This window comes from Cyanistes caeruleus, chromosome 2 (genome assembly GCF_971803275.1).
Source record: "Cyanistes caeruleus chromosome 2, bCyaCae1.hap1.1, whole genome shotgun sequence".
NCBI lineage: Eukaryota > Metazoa > Chordata > Aves > Passeriformes > Paridae > Cyanistes > Cyanistes caeruleus.
Window position 1 is genome coordinate 753,817 of NC_141702.1, and position 19,145 is coordinate 772,961.

At 57.6% G+C, this 19,145-nt stretch overlaps 1 protein-coding gene across 2 annotated transcripts in view; it reads right to left on the minus strand.

Moving 5' to 3' along the window:
• ASXL2 (ASXL transcriptional regulator 2) overlaps positions 1-17,905 on the minus strand; it is a 66,074-nt gene extending 48,169 nt beyond the window's left edge. The window contains exon 1 of one of the 2 annotated variants that reach the window (XM_086875331.1): positions 17,687-17,905. In XM_086875331.1, coding sequence (XP_086731457.1) covers positions 17,687-17,905 — 219 coding nt within the window. Of the gene's footprint in view, positions 1-538; positions 1,372-17,686 lie in introns of those variants that run through there. The other variant, XM_086875332.1, reaches the window with a different exon arrangement.
• Between the last annotated feature and the right edge of the window lie 1,240 nt (positions 17,906-19,145).

Here is a 19,145-nt window from a genome sequence, read left to right on the forward strand (position 1 = left end):
GTGTGGTGGAAGTGTTAAAGCTGAAGGAAATGGGGTTTGACACTGCTGGGGCTGTCTGAAACTCTCTGCACACACAAAGTTCCTGACTGTGGCCCATGAAAAGGGATCTTTTGTGGAAGTGCCACATTGCCAGCCCTTCCCTGGCTGCCTGGGCTGGCCGTGCTCCCTTCCAGGCACAGGCAGGCAGGAGTGCAGCTGCAGCAGGGCCCAGGGAGATGCAGATGCCACTCACCCCACGTCACTGGGATATTTCAGGCCAGTGTGTGCTGGCCAGGGGGATGGGCAGGAAATGCCTCCTTTCCGTCTTAATCATCAGCTTTTGACCCCAGCCCAGCACATCAAAGGCCAGGCCTGGCTTAGGCTCAGCACAAAGCCCACAGTGACTGTGCACAAGGACAGGAGCACTCTCCATTCCTCTCTTGAGCAGCTGTGCACAACCTGCTGGGCCCTGCCCCTCATTCCCCAGGGAACACCACTCATCCCAACCCCTGGAAAGGGCTCTGCTGAGCATCTCCCTGCTCCCAGAACAAATCCCTACCTTCAGCCCCATCTGCAGCCCTGGAAGCTCCAACTGATGGCCCCATCCCGGAAAATCTCTTGTTAAGTCATGTTAAAGCCTGACTTTCACAGAGTCATGGAATGGTTTGGGTGGGAAGGGGCCTTAAAGCCCCTCCAGTGGCACCCCTGCCATGGCAGGGACACCTCCCACTGTCCCAGTGTCCAGGCTGGCCTGGGGCACTGCCAGGGATCCAGATGTGAGTGGGATTTGTTTGCACTGCTGCAGCTGCAGGGGCAAATCCCACCTCACTTCCAGCTCTACTGCCACTTCAGACCCCACAGAAGGATCCAGGACTGAGGTGTTTGCAGAGTGATCTCAGCCAGGTTTGGGTTTCCATCACCCCCTAACTTGTGTTCATTCACACAGCCCTGCCCAGGGGACAGCTCACCCTGTACCACCAGCCTGGAGCTGGATCCCAAAGCTGGGAGCCCAGGGAAGGGCAGAAATTAAGGATATCTCCATTCCATCTGTGCTTTCAACCTTTTCACTGCAGGAGGCAAAATCAGGAGAAGTGAGATCCACAGGGAGCTCAGGCCACTTCTACCACACCAAACTCCAACTGTGCATCTTCCTCGTGGGCACTGTGCTGTCCCTGCCTTTCCCTCCCTGGAGGTGCTCCTGATGAGCCCCAAGTGGCTCAGGCTGAATCCATGAATTTGTCACCCCCAGAGTGCCAGGGAAGGCCACACTCCACAGGACACCTCAGCAGCCAAGGCAGAGGGGAGAAAAGCTGCTCCAGTTCTGTCCCTGCCTGTCCCAGGACACCCAGCACCTCTCCCAGGTAACCCTTCCCAGTGCTCCTGGCACGGGGCTCTGTCCTGTGCCTGAGCCCAGCAGGATGGGCTGGACAGCTCTGGCCTCCTGCCACCCCTGCCTGGCTCCTGCCAGTCCTGCTGGGCTGCTCTGGGAAGATCAACCAGCTCTGCCAGGTGTCTCTGCTCTCCAGGAGATTCCTAGAACCACAGAATTATTTAGATTGGAAAAGCCCTTGGAGATCGCCAAGCCCAACCCATCCCCCAGCACTGCCAAAGCCACCGCTGATTGTCCCCAAGTGTCACATCCACAGGGCTTCTAAATCCTTCCAGGAATGGGGACCCTTGCCCTGCCCTGGGCAGCTGTGCCAGGGCTGCAGAGCCCTTTCCATGCAGGAATGATTCCCAATATCCAGCCTGAGCCTGCCCTGGCCCAGCCTGAGGCCATTTCCCCTTGTCCTGTCCCTGTTCCCTGGGAGCAGAGCCCGAGCCCTCCTGGCTGTCCCCTCCTGGCAGGGACTTGAGCAGAGCCACAAGGTGCCCCCGGAGCCTCCTTTTCTCCAGGCTGAGCCCCTTTCCCAGCTCCCTCAGCCTCTCCTGGGGCTCCAGCCCCTTCCCAGCTCCGTTCCCTGCCCTGGACACGCTCCAGCCCCTCCAGGGCTCTCCTGTCTCCCCCATGCTGGACACAGGACTTTTCCAGAAGTGCCAGAATCCCCCAAGCACACGGAGAACGAGGCACAGAGCCCAGCATCAGGCTGCACTCCCTGATCCTGCAGCTCTTTCCCACCCTAAAATGATCTGTGCTAACCCAGCTGCTGCCCCACGTGTGTCCTGCCTCAGCGGGGCTTTGCTAAGCCAGGATCAAACGCCAGCCCTGGGCACAGGCAGGTCCCAGCCCCGAGATCAGCTGCACTCCCCTGTACCAGCCTCACCTCCTGCTCTTCAGGAAATGTTTCATATTGCCTCTCCTGAGATAAGCACATCAGTTCACACCTCCAGCTGCAGCTCCTGCTGCCAGACAAGCTGATCCAGAAGAACCAGGAATGAGGATTAAAGAGACTCTTAACAAAACAGATAAGCCTTTAAAGAATAGATACACCTTAAGTATCTTCTCCCCTCTCCTCTGCCCTTTTAATCCCATATCAGATCTTTCACTTGAGTCATTTTTAGTCACTGTGTGTAAATAAATAAAATCCTACTGTGTCACAGGACAGTCTGAGAGGCAACAGAGCTCTGACCAACTGAGCCAAGCTCACAAAACATCAATCCCAGAATGGTTTGGGTGGGATGGGACTCTAAAACTCATCCCATTCCACCCCTGCCATGTCAGGGACACCTCCCACTGTCCCAGGCTGCTCCCAGCCCCGATGTCCAGCCTGGCCTGGGATATTTCCAGGGATCCAGGGGCAGCCCCAGCTGCTCTGGGCACCCTGTGCCAGTGGAGCTCTCCCTACAAATCTCCTGGTTGACAGCACTCATCCCTGTGCTCCTGGAGACTGTCCTGGTGCAGGAATCACAGCACGGTTTGGGCTGGAAAGGACCCCAAAAAATCCATCTCAATCCAGGCCCTGCTGCCCCTGTCTTGTGGTTCCAAACATTGTCGGGAGAAAATCCATTTCCTCACTTCATGTTCAGCTGGGCTCCATGGGCTGGGGGAGCTTTCCCAAACTCAATGACTCTTCCATCTCTTTTAATTATGGTTTTGCTGAACTCAAAGTTTGCTCCCAGGTCTGTGCCAGGCTTGTATCACAGCCCAGAGGAACCCTCCTGCTCGGGCCGTGCTGCCCACCGGCATTTCCAAATTCTGGAACAGAACATAAGGACCCAAGAGCCCCCCTAGGGAAAAATCTGCACTTCCAGCAGCTCCCTGTGGAACAAGGATTGACCCAACCTGAGTGTCCTCTCAACCCTGAAGGAAAATACCTGCACCACCAGTCTGAGCTGGCTGCTGGAGACAGTGAGGGGGACAAGCAGGAACGGGGAAGGGAATGGGGAAGGGAACGGGGCTGGGAAGGGAACGGGGAAGGGAAGGGAACGGGGAAGGGAAGGGAACGGGGAAGGGAAGGGAACGGGGAAGGGAAGGGGGCTGGGAAGGGAATGGAACATGTCCAGGGATGGGAACAAGCTCCTTCCCCTCACTTTCAATGCTGGGGCTTCAGGAACTTCAGTAACAGCTGAACAAAACCCAACATCCAGTGCTGACTCCTGGGCTAAGAGGGATGAAATGTGACAGGGATTCCTTTGCACTTCCCGTGGGGAATGAATCCAGCCCCCAGCCCACACACTGAGCTTCAGGGCTGGGCAAGAGCTGCAGAGCAGGCACAGGACGCCACTGGGACAGCCAGGACACCATGGGGACACACAGGACACCATGGGGACAGCCAGGACACCATGGGGACAGCCAGGACACCATGGGACACACAGGACACCATGGGGACACACAGGACACCACTGGGACAGCCAGGACACCATGGGGACACACAGGACACCATGGGACACACAGGACACCATGGGGACACACAGGACACCATGGGGACACACAGGACACCACTGGGGACAGCCAGGACACCACTGGGGACAGCCAGGACACCATGGGGACACACAGGACACCATGGGGACACACAGGACACCACTGGGGACACACAGGACACCACTGGGGACACACAGGACACCCCACTGATGACACCAGGGCAAGGACTCAGTCATGGAGCGGTGCCTGCAAGCCTCAGTGTGGCATTCCCACCCTGCCCTGCCCTCGCCCAGCACAGCCCCACCTGCCTGGGCAGCCCCCAGCACAGCCCCCCTGCCTGGGCAGCCCCCAGCACAGCCCCCCCTGCCTGGGCAGCCCCCAGCCCCCCCTGCCTGGGCAGCCCCCAGCACAGCCCCCCTGCCTGGGCAGCCCCCAGCACAGCCCCCCTGCCTGGGCAGCCCCCAGCCCCCCTGCCCGGGCAGCCCCCAGCCCCCCCTGCCTGGGCAGCCCCCAGCACAGCCCCCCCTGCCTGGACAGCCCCCAGCCCCCCCTGCCTGGGCAGCCCCCAGCACAGCCCCCCTGCCTGGGCAGCCCCCAGCACAGCCCCCCTGCCTGGGCAGCCCCCAGCACAGCCCCCCCTGCCTGGGCAGCCCCCAGCCCCCCTGCCTGGGCAGCCCCCAGCACAGCCCCCCTGCCTGGGCAGCCCCCAGCCCCCCTGCCTGGGCAGCCCCCAGCCCCCCTGCCTGGGCAGCCCCCAGCCCCCCCTGCTTGCAGGACGAGCTGCCCAGGCTGCTGCATTCAGGGAAGCTCTGAGTGACCCAAGCTCTGCCCAGGTAAATGGGACAGTGGATCATGGCAGGGCTCAGAATTCAAAGGTGTGATTGAAATATCTGGGGTTGTTTTCACCAAGGTTTAATCCAGAGAGCCTCCAAGACTGGATATGAAGGAGCACCTCAGACCAGGAATGCTTTCAGCAAGCTTTGGCAAAAATGCACTTTGGAATTCCTCCTGTTGGTTATTCCCTTATGCAAAGTCGGATTTAAAACTGGACCCTAATGTTATAAACACAGTCAGCACTCACACTCGGGTTCCTCCCTGGAAACAGAACTTAAAATTTCCTAAATCCACAAATCCACAGCAGCTGAGGAGCTTCCAGCTGGAGTAGCACAAGCTCTGGAGAGACAGGCAGCAAAACCTGCACATCTGGTTACACCTCAGCTCCCAGCCATTCCCTCCCAGGGGGACAATTCCAGCTGCAGCTACAGACACCAGCAAAAGCTGCACATCTCCTGCCAGCAGGGAATCATCCCCTGCAATGCAAACCTGGAGGAGAAGTGGGTCAGCTATAAAAAGCCCCGAGTGGATGTGAAATTCCTGCTCAGTCACCCTGGAGCAGCAGAGAAAACACTGCAGGAGCCCCGGGGGGATGAAGGACTTGACCCAGATTGCAGGATCTGCTCCACTCATCCAATTAGCCAAATGCTGCCCGAGGTTTGAGGCAGGAACGGGGTCAGGGAGGAATGGACAATCCCATGTCATCAGCAGGCAGGTGACACTAAAGGCCACAATTCACCCTGAGCTGTCACACTGCTCCTAAGAGGGTGGAGCAGGGCAGGGGAGATCCCAGAGCCACCTCCCTCCTTGGGGACCTGGACCCTGCCCAACTGGGACAGCAGCAAGGGCCTGGGCAGGACACACAGGACTCCAGGCACTCCTGTTCCTGCTGAGACCCAGCCTGGGAAGGTGGGGCAGGACAGGGACACGGGGCTGGGGCTGGATCCAGCACTCAGCAAGGGCAGGAACCAACACTGCGATCCCAGACTGGGCTGGGAGGGACCCCAGAGCCCCTCCAGTGCCACCCCTGCCATGGCAGGGACACCTCCCACTGTCCCAGTGCCCAGCCTGGCCTTGGCCACTGCCCCAGCTGCTCTGGCAATTCCATCCCAGCCCCTGCCCACCCTGCCAGGGAACAATTCCTGCCCAAAATCCCACCCAGCCCTGCACTCACAACTGCCTCTGTTTGTGATGTTTCATTTCAAGTATCTCTCCAGAAGAGCACTGAAGTGCTTCTTCAAATCCAGAAAATTTCTGGATCAGTGGAAAGCTTGTCCAACCAAAAGACACCATGACCACTCTGAACCTGCCCTGAGCTCCCACCAATTTCCAAACCTCCCACCCAGTTCCTCAACAAGCCCAGCTCCAAGTGGAGAATAAACAGTTCCAGAGAATCACAGGATATCCTGAGCTGGAAGAGACCCACAGCAATGTCCAGCTCCTCGGTCTGAATGAAGCCCAGCAGGATTATACCAACCCCGAGGGCCAGGAGAGGTTTGCTCTCTAGGATGGAGTTTTGTGGGGAAAACCAGGAGTGACCCCCTGCAAAATAACTCAAAGCTTGTGGCCTGGGAGCTCACATCCCTAAATCTGGACCAGCAGATGAACTGCAATAGCAGCTCTGAGGTGGGTACAACACCCTTCAGGAATAGCCTGGGGGTGAGGGGGGAGAGGGGCACGTGGCTGTTGGTGGGGACTAACAGGGTGGCCTTTTCCAAAAAACCCCTCTGTATTATCCCTGAAGGTTTGAGGGGCTGTACACGGGATCCCAAAGTGACACTGGAAGGTCCCAGTTATCAGCAAGAGATAATGATGAATTATAATTATTGATTCCTAAGACAGACTTGCTGCACCACTCCTGGCTGTCCTTTCAGGCTCCCCCACACAGCACAAGAATTCAGGATCCACACACAAAGCAGACCAAGCTGAAGCATTTTTCTGCACACTGAGCTGTCAAACCTTCAGCTCCCAACAGGTATTTTTGGAATTAAATTCATGTTTGAGTTCAAGCCCTGCAGCAGCACCTGCCTTTAGCCAGAGGAGCTGGCACAGGGCTGGAACCCATCACCGTTTCCCAACTCAAATTCCTGGGAAAGCAGCTGGAAAGCAGACAGGGAAGAGGTCAGAGTCCCACAGGGAAGTCCCCAAAACCGTGCCCAGCCCTCCTGGCCGGGCAGGGAGCCAGCCCAGGCAGGCAGCACAGCAGGGCCCCGGAGCAGCTTCCAGGATTTCTGCAGGAAAGCCTGGGAATGGCAAAGGCAGCAGTGCTGCTGCTACATGGAGACACATTGCTTCCCTCAATTCCTGCCAGGAGTTTGTCCCAAATGCCTGAATGTCCCCCCAGGCACGGAGTGTCCGGGATGGGCTGGAGGGGGATCCCACAGCCCTGGCACGGCTCCTTCCCCAGGCTGCAGCACCACGTGTGCCAGCAGAGTGGGAAGTGGGATCAGGGACCTAATCCCTGCTAAAAATAGCATCACCTCCTATTTTAATTAAGGATAGAAAAGCTTCATGGTGGAGTTTGCCAAGAGCTTCACACCCTCGTGGGCGCTGGAGACGGAGAGCAAGGGCAGGGCTGGCACAATCCCGGGATCCCTGAGGCTGGAAAAGCCCTCTGGAACCATCCAGCCCAACCTGTGAGCAATCCCCACCTTGTCCCAGAGCACTGAGTGCCTCCTCCAGTCCTTCCCTGAAGATAAAGGTGACCCCAAACCTGGAGCCTCTGCACTCCCAGGCTCAGGTGCCCGTGGAGGACACAGGAGCCAACCTGGCAGCTCTTCTGGAGGGCACTGCTCTGCCACATTCCCTCCCCTCTGGAGCAGAGGGGAAACCTCGGCACTCAGCCCTTCCTCTTGAGGCCTCAGCTGTCCCCAGGCCTGGAGGAAACAGCTCTGGGACGGACAGGATGCTCAGCAGCCTGAACTGTCACAATAAATGGCACTTGAAGCACCCTGGCTGCCCAGCTAAGGGAAGTGCTCCGTGTGTGGAGACTGGCAATAGAACCAGCTTGGCGATGAAGTGCTCATCTACAGCCCAAACCTTGAACTGAAGAAACCTTCCTTGCAGAGTTTCTATCTGACAGCAAGTGAAGGAAGGGAAGGGAAGCCCCTCCAACCCTCCCAGCACAAGGAAATAGGGAAAAGCAAACACTTGCAGCACTTCAGGCCTGTTAGAGCCAGGGCACTGCTGTGCCTCCCCAGTGAGCTGTGGATCCCTGAGTGTCCCCAAGGTCACACACTCACAGGGGTACCTCAGCTGCCTCTCCAAAAGGAGTTTATTGAGGAGAGGAAAAACCATCCCAGCTCAGGCAGGAATGAAAATATCCCTGCTTGAAGGATAAACTCAGCACTGTCACAACACTGCTGAGCTGGGACAACTCTCTCAGCTGCCTTCTGAACAAGGCAGTTCAGGAACTGGGATGTGCAGGTTCAGACAGAAAGAGCTGCAGGAGGGGAGCAGAGAGACTGTGAACTCCTGTCCCTGCCTTTGGAAGATCCTACACGAGAGGGAAGCAGGCTTTGCCAGTGATGGGGTGAGTTAATGCTTTAAAACTGAGATTACTGAGCTCAGGGAGACTTTAATCCTCAGTGAATCCTTCACTCCACAATGTCCTAACAGCAGTTCCTTGGAGCAGCCTGGAATAGTGGAAGGTGCCCCATGGCAGGGCTTGGAATGGGATCAGCTTTATGGTCAAAGGCTCCAAGCCCCAGTGTCCAGCCTGGCCTTGGGCACTGCCAGGGATCCAGGGGCAGCCCCAGCTGCTCTGGGCACCCTGTGCCAGGGCCTGCCCACCCTGCCAGGGAACAATTCCTGCCCCAAATCCCATCCAGCCCTGCCCTCTGCCACTGGCAGCCATTCCCTGGCTCCTGGCCCTCCAGCCCTTGTCCCCAGTCCCTCTCCAGCTCTCCTGGAGCCCCTTTGGGCCCTGCAAGGGGCTCTGAGCTCTCCCTGGATCCTTCTCCAGGTGAGCACCCCCAGCTCTCCCAGCCTGGCTCCATGGCAGAGGGGCTCCAGCCCTGGAGCAGCTCCGGGGCCTCCTCTGGGCTCTCTCCAGCAGCTCCAGCTCCTTGTGCTGTTGGGATCCCCAGGGCTGGGGTCTCACCTGAGCACAGGGGCTTCCATTGGACCCTCTCCAGTAGCCCCCAGAACTGACCACAAGCCTGAACACAAACCAGGTTTGTGCATCCCATGCCAGCAAGCACAGGGGGAAAGTGGAACTGGGCTCTGTTGTCCCAGGGGATGCTCCACTGGGACATCATGGACTGAGCTCAGGAAAAGCTGGGAGGGATAATATTTATTGTTGCTTCTTGCAAGAGGTTGGAGAGCTAATTCCAACTTCCTCACAAGAAAAAGGAGGAAAGAAAGAAGACAAACTGCAGGACTGGTCAGAAGAAGGAATAGGATGATTTTTACCAAGCGATCTTAGGAAATCAATTTTGAATTCAGGATGCAGTGAAACACAAGGAACTTGTGCACTCGTGATCAGAATATCCCTGACATGGATACCAAGTCATCAGAGTATCAAAAACATGGATGTTCTGCCCAATATCCATGAGGGCCCTGAGAACAGCTCCAGGAGAACACACAGTTCCCAGGTGTGCTTCTGAAAATAAAGTTTTCATGTGCCCCAAAGTTCACAAGTTCAGATCCTGCCCCAAAGCTGCATCCAGGGACTCCTGTGAGCAGCAGCCACCCCAGCCTGGCCCAGGAGGAACAAAAGTGCCTTTAAAGCAGGATTGCTTTGGATGCTCTTACACAGAACTGCTGCAGAGCCAGGAACCATCAGGGTGTCCATGTGACACCCCAAAGGGTCAGGAGCAGCTCCAGCTGCTGCCCTGGGGTTGCTCCATGGTGTTTCCAGTTAAATCCACCTGGACATTTAAATCCTCCTGTCCCAAGAGCACAGGGACACCCCAGAGCTGGTCAGGAGCCCCAGCCCTGGTGCCACCCAATTGTTTGATTGACTTCAGTTAAAAATCAAATTACTGTAATTAAAACTAAACTCGTGTAAGTGTAACCCACGTGCCTGGATAATCCCAGGATCCCTGAGGCTGGAAAATCCCTCCCAGCCCATGGAGCCCCAGCTGTGCCTGATCCCCACCTTGTCCCCAGCCCAGAGCTCTGAGTGCCACATCCAGGAATTCCCTGCACACCTCCAGGGATGAGACTGCAGCAGCTCCCTGGGCAGCCCCTGCCAAGGCCTGAGCTCCCTTTCCAGGCAGAAATTCCTGCTGCTGGCCAAGCTGAGCCTGCCCTGGCCCAGCCTGAGGCCATTTCCCCTTGTCCTGTCCCCTGGGAGCAGAGGCTTGGACCAGCCTGGTCTGGGGAAGGTGTCCCTGCCCATGGCAGGATGAGCCTTAGGGTCCCTCCCAGCACAAATCATTCTGGGATCCCCTTACTCCTCCCAATTTTCATCTCTCCTCAGCTCCACAGCAGCTGCACTGCTCTGCTCCCCTGCAAAGCAGAGTTTTGGAGCACCCACAGAATGCAAGCAAAGGGCACAATAACCCAAGGCTCCCATTCCATCTGGGCTGCCCAGCAGGGCTGTCCCTCTGTGTCCCACTGAGGCTGCTCCCTGGGCTGTGTGTTTGGGAGCATCCCACCTCCAGAGGCAGCAGAGGTGTTTCAGAGACACACCAGCAACAGGACAATGTCCCAGCTGCTCTTGGCACCCTGTTCTTACTCCTCCAAACAGACCCACAGACCCTGGCAATGACAGAAAAAGCGAATCTGAATCTCGAGCATTGGGTCCTGGAGTGTTTGACACGTGCTGGGAGCAGCTGCAGCTCAGGATTGAACCCCAAAGCCCCAGTTTGGTGTTCAGCCAGCCCTGCTCAGCCTGGGCAATAACTCACACCTCGGTTATTGTGTCTGCACTCACACAAACCACACTTGGTGCACAACATCTCAGCCTGTGCCGCACGGGGAGTTCTGCACAATTTCAATTTCCCCTTTTCAAAACAAAAAACCACCCAGAGCACATCCAGGCAGCTTTAACAGAAGCTGATCCATCTCTCTCAAACACCCAAGTGTTGTTCCTGCAGTGACCACGTCCATGTGCACCTCCTGCAGGTGCTGTGCTGGGGGTGGGACACGGAGATCTCCAAGGTCCCTCCCAACAAAAACCAATCCTGGGATTTTACACCAGGAAAAACCACTGCCTTTGGGTCTCCAGCATTTCACCTGCAAAAGCCTTGCCCTGCAATGCTCAGCCAGCCTTGTACAGGTGCAGGTTTGAGCTGCCTGGGGAGCCCCCCCAGGCCTCCAGACCCCTCTTGATAAAATTAAATGAAAAGACAGACCAAGCACAAGTGTGGCTGAGCTCCGTGGTAAAATCCACACCTACAGCACTTTTATGGCTTTAAAGAAGGGCAGAAATTGCTCCCTGTGCAGGTGGGGAGAGGCTGGGATGGAATTCCCAGAGCAGCTGGGGCTGCCCCTGGATCCCTGGCAGTGCCCAAGGCCAGGCTGGACCCTGGGACAGTGGGAGGTGTCCCTGCCATGGCAGGGGGGGAATGAGATCAGATTTAAGATCCTTTCCAACCCAAACTGTTTGTGACTCTATGAAATACAGAGAATGTCTCTGGAATCCTTCATCAGCACTGAATTTTCCTCCTGGAACACGGCAGTGATGAAGAGCTGCCCACACTTCCACCTGGGATGCTGCTGGGAGAGGCACTCAGGGCATTCCCCCTGGCACAGCCACTGCTCCCTCTTCCCCCGGGTTCTCACACACAGGGAAACATCCCAGAGCTCTTCCAGCTGCACTGACACTCTGGGACAGGTGGCTCCACTGCCAAGCCAAGAGCCAGGCCCTGGGACAGCTTTTAAAGCAGCTGTACTGCTGATTGTAATTGTAATAACAACCAAATGAGCCCCACCTTAACCAGCACTGCAGTGCCAGCCCCAAAATGGGAAATGGACTTCACTGAGCTCCAGCCAGAGCAATCACCTCCACACCCACAGCTGCAGGGATGGCATCTGCAGCAACTCAGAGCCCTTCAAGAGGTTCAAATGCCCAGCAGGAGAAAAGGAACTTGGAAATTAGTGTTTAAAACGGCAGCCCAATAATTGGATTATTGTGACTGGAAGGAGGATTTTGTAGTCTGCTGGTTTGCTCCAGCCATTAGAGGGGATTACACTTCCACCTCATCCTTCACAAGTTCTGTTTCCACACAGGAACCATTTTAAGCCTCCATTTGTCTGTTAGAGATGCTCAGGATGAGCTTAAAGCAGATTTCAGCTCGCTACAGCAGGGAGCAGAAGTGCAGGTGTGAGAGGATCAAGCTGAGCTCACACCTGTAATCACTGGCTTTACTGGGAAGTCACAAAATTCCAGGATCCCTGAGGCTGGAAAATCCCTCCCAGCCCATGGAGCCCCAGCTGTGCCTGATCCCCACCCTGTCCCCAGCCCAGAGCTCTGAGTGCCACATCCAGGAATTCCCTGCACACCTCCAGGGATGAGACTGCAGCAGCTCCCTGGGCAGCCCCTGCCAAGGCCTGAGCTCCCTTTCCAGGCAGAAATTCCTGCTGCTGGCCAAGCTGAGCCTGCCCTGGCCCAGCCTGAGGCCATTTCCCCTTGTCCTGTCCCTGTTCCCTGGGAGCAGAGCCCGAGCCCTCCTGGCTGTCCCCTCCTGGCAGGGACTTGTGCAGAGCCACAAGGTGCCCCCGGAGCCTCCTTTTCTCCAGGCTGAGCCCCTTTCCCAGCTCCCTCAGCCTCTCCTGGGGCTCCAGCCCCTTCCCAGCTCCGTTCCCTGCCCTGGACACGCTCCAGCCCCTCCAGGGCTCTCCTGGCAGGAGGGGCCCAGAGCTGCCCCCAGCACTGGAGGTGCCCCTGAACAGAAATCCTTCAGGAAAAACTTGAAAAAATTCAGCAAAAATACAGCCAAGAGCTGCAGCTGCTCAGGGATGTGTGAGTGAGGAGTGAAGCAAAGTGCCCTTCTCCATGAACATGTGACACAGTCTGTGCCAAGTCCTGCTCAATCTCAGTTTCCCTGGAAGCGGTGCCAGGGTAATTCCCGGGCCAGGGAGCCACGTCACGGGACGGGAGGACACCAGACAGTGGCTCAGTCCCCTGAGCTGTGGCCACCACCTGCCCTGTTCCTGTCCTTCAGAAAGCTCTGCAAAGGCATTTTACAGCTGTGACAGGCCAGCCCTCACCACAGCTCTGTGCCTGCCTTGGAAAGTTGTCCCTGGCCACAGCCTGGGAACAGGGAAGGAGCCTTGACAATCCCCAGGGCCTTCAAAACAACACAAAACACCACCAAAAAGCCCAACAGAACAACAAACAATCCCATCCAGAAAAAAAAAAAATCCAGGAAACCTTTCCCAGCTCCAGCTATCAGCTCATTCCACAAGCTGGGATTAACCCCTGAATCTTCTGCAGCACCACCTTTGTCAACACCTCCCTGGGAAGTGAAAAACCCATTCCAGGTTCCCCAGGAAGAGCCCCCTGTGCTCCACAGCAGCCTCCAGACTTTTCCCATGGAATTATCAGGGAGCAGTGACCTGTTGGAGCAGGTCCAGAGGAGACACCAAGGTGACCAGAGGGATGGAGCAGCTCTGTTGTGAGGAAAGGCTGAGGGAGCTGGCATTGTCCAGCCTGGAGAAGGGAAGCTCCAGGGTGACCCAGCTGTGGCCTTGCAGTGCCCAAAGGGGCGAACAAGAAAGCTGGAGAGAGACAATGGACAAGGGATGGAGCAGGAGGAGAAGGGGGAATGGCTCCCAGGGCCAGAGGGCAGGGCTGGATGGGATTTGGGGCAGGAATTGTTCCCTGGCAGGGTGGGCAGGCCCTGGCACAGGGTGCCCAGAGCAGCTGGGGCTGCCCCTGGATCCCTGGCAGTGCCCAAGGCCAGGCTGGACACTGGGACAGTGGGAGGTGTCCCTGCCATGGCAGGGGTGCCACTGGATGAGGTTTAGGGCCCCTTTCCCCCAGACCATCGTGGCATTTCAAGGACACGGCTGCAGCGGCTGCCCCTCCCCAAGGGTCACCTCAGCCCCGTGTCCCTGCGTGTCCCAGCCAAGGAACCTCTCCAGAGCCCCCCACAGCCCCGGCTCCTCGGCACTGCAGCAGCAAATCCTTTCCTCAGCTCACCCACGGGGACTGCCCTGAGCAACCAACAGCAAATCCCTTCAGCCTCAGCCCGTCCCAGCTCACACTTCCACCCACAAGCACCACAACAGCCTGCCTGGGGCTTGCAGCCAGGAACAGGACAGCTGCTGGGGACAGGGACAGGAACCTGTGCCACCACCACCACAGAGCCACCAGGGCACGGAGCACTCGGCTCTGCCCCTCGCTCCTTTGAGGAAGCTGCATCCTGAGGGCTGTGGTGAACACAGGGAGAGGAAAAGCAGCAACTGCAGGACCTGAGCAGTCAGGACATCCCACAGCAGCCAGGACATCCCAGAGCAGTCAGGACATCCCAGAGCAGCCAGGACATCCCAGAGCAGCCAGGACATCCCAGAGCAGCCAGGACATCCCAGAGCAGCCAGGACATCCCAGAGCAGCCAGGACATCCCACAGCAGCCAGGACATCCCACAGCAGCCAGGACATCCCACAGCAGCTCTCTGCTGCACAGCCTGAGTGCTGTCAGCAGGGGAACACCAGGGCACCTCCAACCTCAGCCCTGGGAGCACCCACTGGACACTACAGTGGTGACCATGGAACCATGGAATGCTTTGGGTGGAAAGCAACGTTACAGCTCACCCAGTTCCATGGCAGGGACACCTCCCACTGTCCCAGTGTCCAGCCTGGCCTTGGGCACTGCCAGGGATCCAGGGGCAGCCCCAGCTGCTCTGGGCACCCTGTGCCAGGGCCTGCCCACCCTGCCAGGGAACAATTCCTGCCCCAAATCCCATCCAGCCCGGCCCTCTGCCACTGGCAGCCATTCCCTGGCTCCTGGCCCTCCAGCCCTTGTCCCCAGTCCCTCCCCAGCTCTCCTGGAGCCCCTTTGGGCCCTGCAAGGGGCTCTGAGCTCTCCCTGGATCCTTCTCCAGGTGAGCACCCCCAGCTCTCCCAGCCTGGCTCCATGGCAGAGGGGCTCCAGCCCTGGAGCAGCTCCGGGGCCTCCTCTGGGCTCTCTCCAGCAGCTCCAGCTCCTTGTGCTGTTGGGATCCCCAGGGCTGGGGTCTCACCTGAGCACAGGGGCAGAATTCCCCTCCCTGCTGCCCACCCTGGGTGTGTGGGATGCAGCAGGAGAACACATCCCAGCCAAGACTAGGCCAGTCCTAGCCCAGCCTTGCTCTCCCTGCCAGCACTGGCTGAACAGGCAGCAGTTCCAGATGTCTGATAACCCTGGGCTGCCAGAGGCACAGCCCTGAGCTCAGGCACCCCCCTGGCTGTGCACACACAGCCTGCACAGCTCTGGATGCGTGACCACAAGGCAGCAGCTCCAGGTGCAGCTGGAGCAGTGCCACAGGCCAGGGGCAGCCTAAACACGGCACCTGCAGCCTGGGTGCTGCTCACCCCTGTGCTCCCAGCTCCTCCTCCCTCCCCTCCTGCAGGTGGCTTTGGAGCTGCAGGGACCCCAGGCCCGTCCCCAGCCCAGGCAGCTGCACAGGCAGCGAGCGAGGCAGGAAATGAGAAAAGGCTGTTTATCAACAGTGACTTCCTGCCCTCACAGGGACCCTGCTCTCACCTCACGCTGCTCTGCTGCCCCAGTTTCCAGCCCCACACACCTCCCCAGAGCAGCACAGCTGGAGTCCCATGGAATTCCCTCATCCCTACAGCTCCCCCAGGTCCTGCCAGCACGGCCTCACTGCCACGTCTCACCTCTGAGCTGCTCCAAGGGATTCACTTAACTCAAGAATAAACTACCTCTGCATTCCCATGACCTCCCCAGAACTGGGGGACACCTAATCCCAAACTCCTGGCCAGGAGGACTAAAGTGGAACACAAACGTATCAGCACCACAAATCAATTACAAAAAACAGTGTTTTTGCTGGTTTAGCTGCCTCAACCACCTGTGAGCACCAGTGCAGAGGTGACAGAGCAAGAGGGGAGGCAGAGCAGGGGCAGACTTGTCCCAGAAAATCCAGCTGGGATGACCTGAGGCTGCTCTGCAGGGAGCTGGGGAGTTTCTCAGGAGAAACTTGCCTGGAGAGTCAGGTCTGTGAGGAGCAGCTGAGGGAGCTGGGAAGGGGCTGGAGCCCCAGGAGAGGCTGAGGGAGCTGGGAAAGGGGCTCAGCCTGGAGAAAAGGAGGCTCCGGGGGCACCTTGTGGCTCTGCACAAGTCCCTGCCAGGAGGGGACAGCCAGGAGGGCTCGGGCTCTGCTCCCAGGGAACAGGGACAGGACAAGGGGAAATGGCCTCAGGCTGGGCCAGGGCAGGCTCAGCTTGGCCAGCAGCAGGAATTTCTGCCTGGAAAGGGAGCTCAGGCCTTGGCAGGGGCTGCCCAGGGAGCTGCTGCAGTCTCATCCCTGGAGGTGTGCAGGGAATTCCTGGATGTGGCACTCAGAGCTCTGGGCTGGGGACAAGGTGGGGATCAGGCACAGCTGGGGCTCCATGGGCTGGGAGGGATTTTCTAAGCTGGATGACTCTGATCCCATGACAAGCAGAGCCCCAGGCCCATCCCCTGCAGCCCAGTGACTCCTGGGGTCACCCCAGAGCCAGCTCAGAGCTCACTGAGGGAGCCTCCACACACAGGGGACACCTGGAGACAAAAGGGGACATTCCTGAGCTTGGGGACAGTCTTATGTCACCTTCCAAAAGCAGAACAAGACACCTGAGAGCTTTTCCATTCCTTAGCATGGTTTTACAATTTTCCCTCCAAACCCCAAGCAGCAGCTGAGAGCCAAGCCCAGCACACAGCCCAGGACAAGAACCACAGCCACCATTTCAACCCCAAAGCACACGAAAACCTCAGGGAGACTGAGCTGGAGTTTGACCAGAGTCCTTCAGCATTCCTGCTGAGCACACAGATTTGCCAGAGCTGGGGTTTGGCAGGGATTTACTCATCTTTCCCTCCTTTTGCCTGCCTGTGCCCTGGCTCTGGGCAATGTGTAACCTGCAGTGCTGACAGCTCTCGGTGCAGCTTCGCTAAATACATGGTTTAGCCCTTAAGTGGATTCTGGAAAGGATCAATGGATGGAGAGCACAGAGGCTGGAAAGGAGCTGATCCCACTTCTCCCCTCCACTGAAGATCCTGCCACTGCTCAAGACACTGTTAAACATTTTATACAAAAACATATGCAAAGCAACACCAAAGTGTTTGCCTGCCAGCCAGTAAATTATTTCTTAAAAATCTCTACCTGCGCTGCATCTCCTGGACACAGCAGCTATTCTGATGCCTCTCAAGCTGTAAACACGAGGTCCAAATGAATTTATTTATTAAAACATCCCTTGCAAGTCTCAGCCGCAGGTTTCTATTTACATTTGCTTCCCAGCCAGACTTTTCAAGTCTTGTTTGAACAGATCCCTTTTCCAGTAGGGTTCTCAGAAGCCCAGCTCCTCCCCCTCTCCATGAGAGGGATTTATCCCGATCTGGGAAGTGTGAGCTGAGCTTTCACAACTCAGCGTTTCAGCCCAGCAGGTCGCACTTGTGGAGTTTCCTCTCTCATTCCCGTCCCACTGCTGAACTTCCCTTTTCTCCACCCTCTGTGCCCGGCCCTCACAGGGAGCGCAGCGAGGCGACAGGACAGCAATAAACCCTGCCACGAGGGGAAGCGGCTGATAAAAATTCAGCTTTTAGGATTTGCAGCTCTCCCTGACCTGGGGCAGCCCAGCGGCTCCCACCTGCTCGGAGGGCACACGCCTGTGCTCGCACCGCAAACCCCCCGTGCCTGTCACTTGTTCGCGGATGTGACTTCCACCCTCGCTCGCCAGGGCGAACCCAAGCGGCAATCCCTCCCCCACGCCGCTTCCCAGGGAAATTCCTGCCGGGAAGCACGGAGCAACTGGAGAACAGGTCAAAATCAAGCGGCTGGCCGTGCAGGCGCGGTTGGAGGAGCGGAGCGGCGGCAGAGCCGGGCGGGCCCCGCCGCAGGTCCCGTCCCCCCCCGCCCCGAGCCCCGCCGGGAGCGCCCCGACCCGCCCCGCGGCCTCCGGCCCGCCCCGCCGCCCCCCCGCGCACCGTCCGGGCGGCCTCTGCCCAGGTCCTGCCCTTCTTCCTGCGGCCCTTCTCCCTCATGTCGGACGCGGCGGGGCTCGGGGCGCTCGGGGGGTGTCCGGCGGGCGCGGGGGCGGCGGGGCCGGGGCGGCGGCCCCTAAAGGCGGGCAGCGCCGAGCGCGGCGGCCCCTGCGCCCGCCGCCGCCGCCATGTTGGCTCCGGCTGCGCACGGGCCGCGGTCATGTGACCCCGCCCGCCGGGCCCGCCCACAGCGAGGGGCGGGGCCCGGGAGCCACGCCCACCCCGCCCGCGTTCCCGCCTCTCGCAGCGACAAGCAAAGATGGCGGCGGCGCCTGAGGGGCGGCAAAGATGGCGGCGGGGCCGGCTCAGGCGGTGCTGGTGTTCCGCCGCGGCGTTCCCCGTGTGATGGCGGCCTGGCTGCCATCGCCGACTGCTCCCCTGTCCCGCCGCCACCAAGTGCCACCGGCAGTCTCTGCTCCCTCCTCCGCCCTCGCTGGCGGGTCCCGGCGCTGGCGCGGTGGCTGAGGGGGAAAGATGGCGGCAGCTCCCTCACGGCCCGGTGCCCATCACCTCCGCAGTGACAGCGATGGCGACGTCTCTGGAGTGAGAAACAGTGAACAATTCGCCCAGGGAAATATGGAGAACAGGCAGGAATTGTGAAACAGGCTCTTGGCTATGGTTGAAACAGCCTCAAAGGAGGAGCCTGAGCTCCCTCCAAGGGCCTTTATCGCATAGTTGGGGGTCTTGAGGAGTGTTGACTCCTGGTGTGCCACCTGCCGTGTCTCCTGTCACCTGCCACGTCTCCTGGGTGTAAATGAAAGAGTCATGTGTGAAAAACGGGGTTCACATATTTTTTAATATTATGTAAAAGTTTAATAAAAATACAATTAGGAGATACAATAAAGTATACAGATACGGCTGGGTGCCTCTGTGTTCAACCAAGAGAGCACACCTTACTAACAAAGGATTGTCGCTTAAAAACAGAATCCTACTACATATCCATAAATTCTCATACATGTTCAGACATTCTTCTTAGGATTTTTGGTGTTCCTCTGTTTAGTTTTGCCTTTCCTTGGTCAGTCTTCTTGGTGCCACTAGGTTTTATGTCCTTCGATAACGGGTGCCATAAATTTTTCCTTTGGAGGGCTTGGAGGACTGCTTGTCTTCATCTGGACAAGATAATCTTAGGATGAAAGGGGGTCTCTGACTATTTTCTTTTTTAGTCTCTGGGTTATATAAACAAAAAAGTAGTTTGTGCTTAAATATCATGTTACAGCCTAACTTACATGTATTATAGCACTATTTCTAAGTTTCATCAGTAACAGAAATAAAGGAAACTATATTAATACAACAAAATTTTCTAATCTTATACATATAATATTTGCAAAAAGCCAATAATATGATATGCTTTTATAACAGGTGTAAATAGAAGCATGGATGTGTTCCCAAGTTGTGGCCCAGG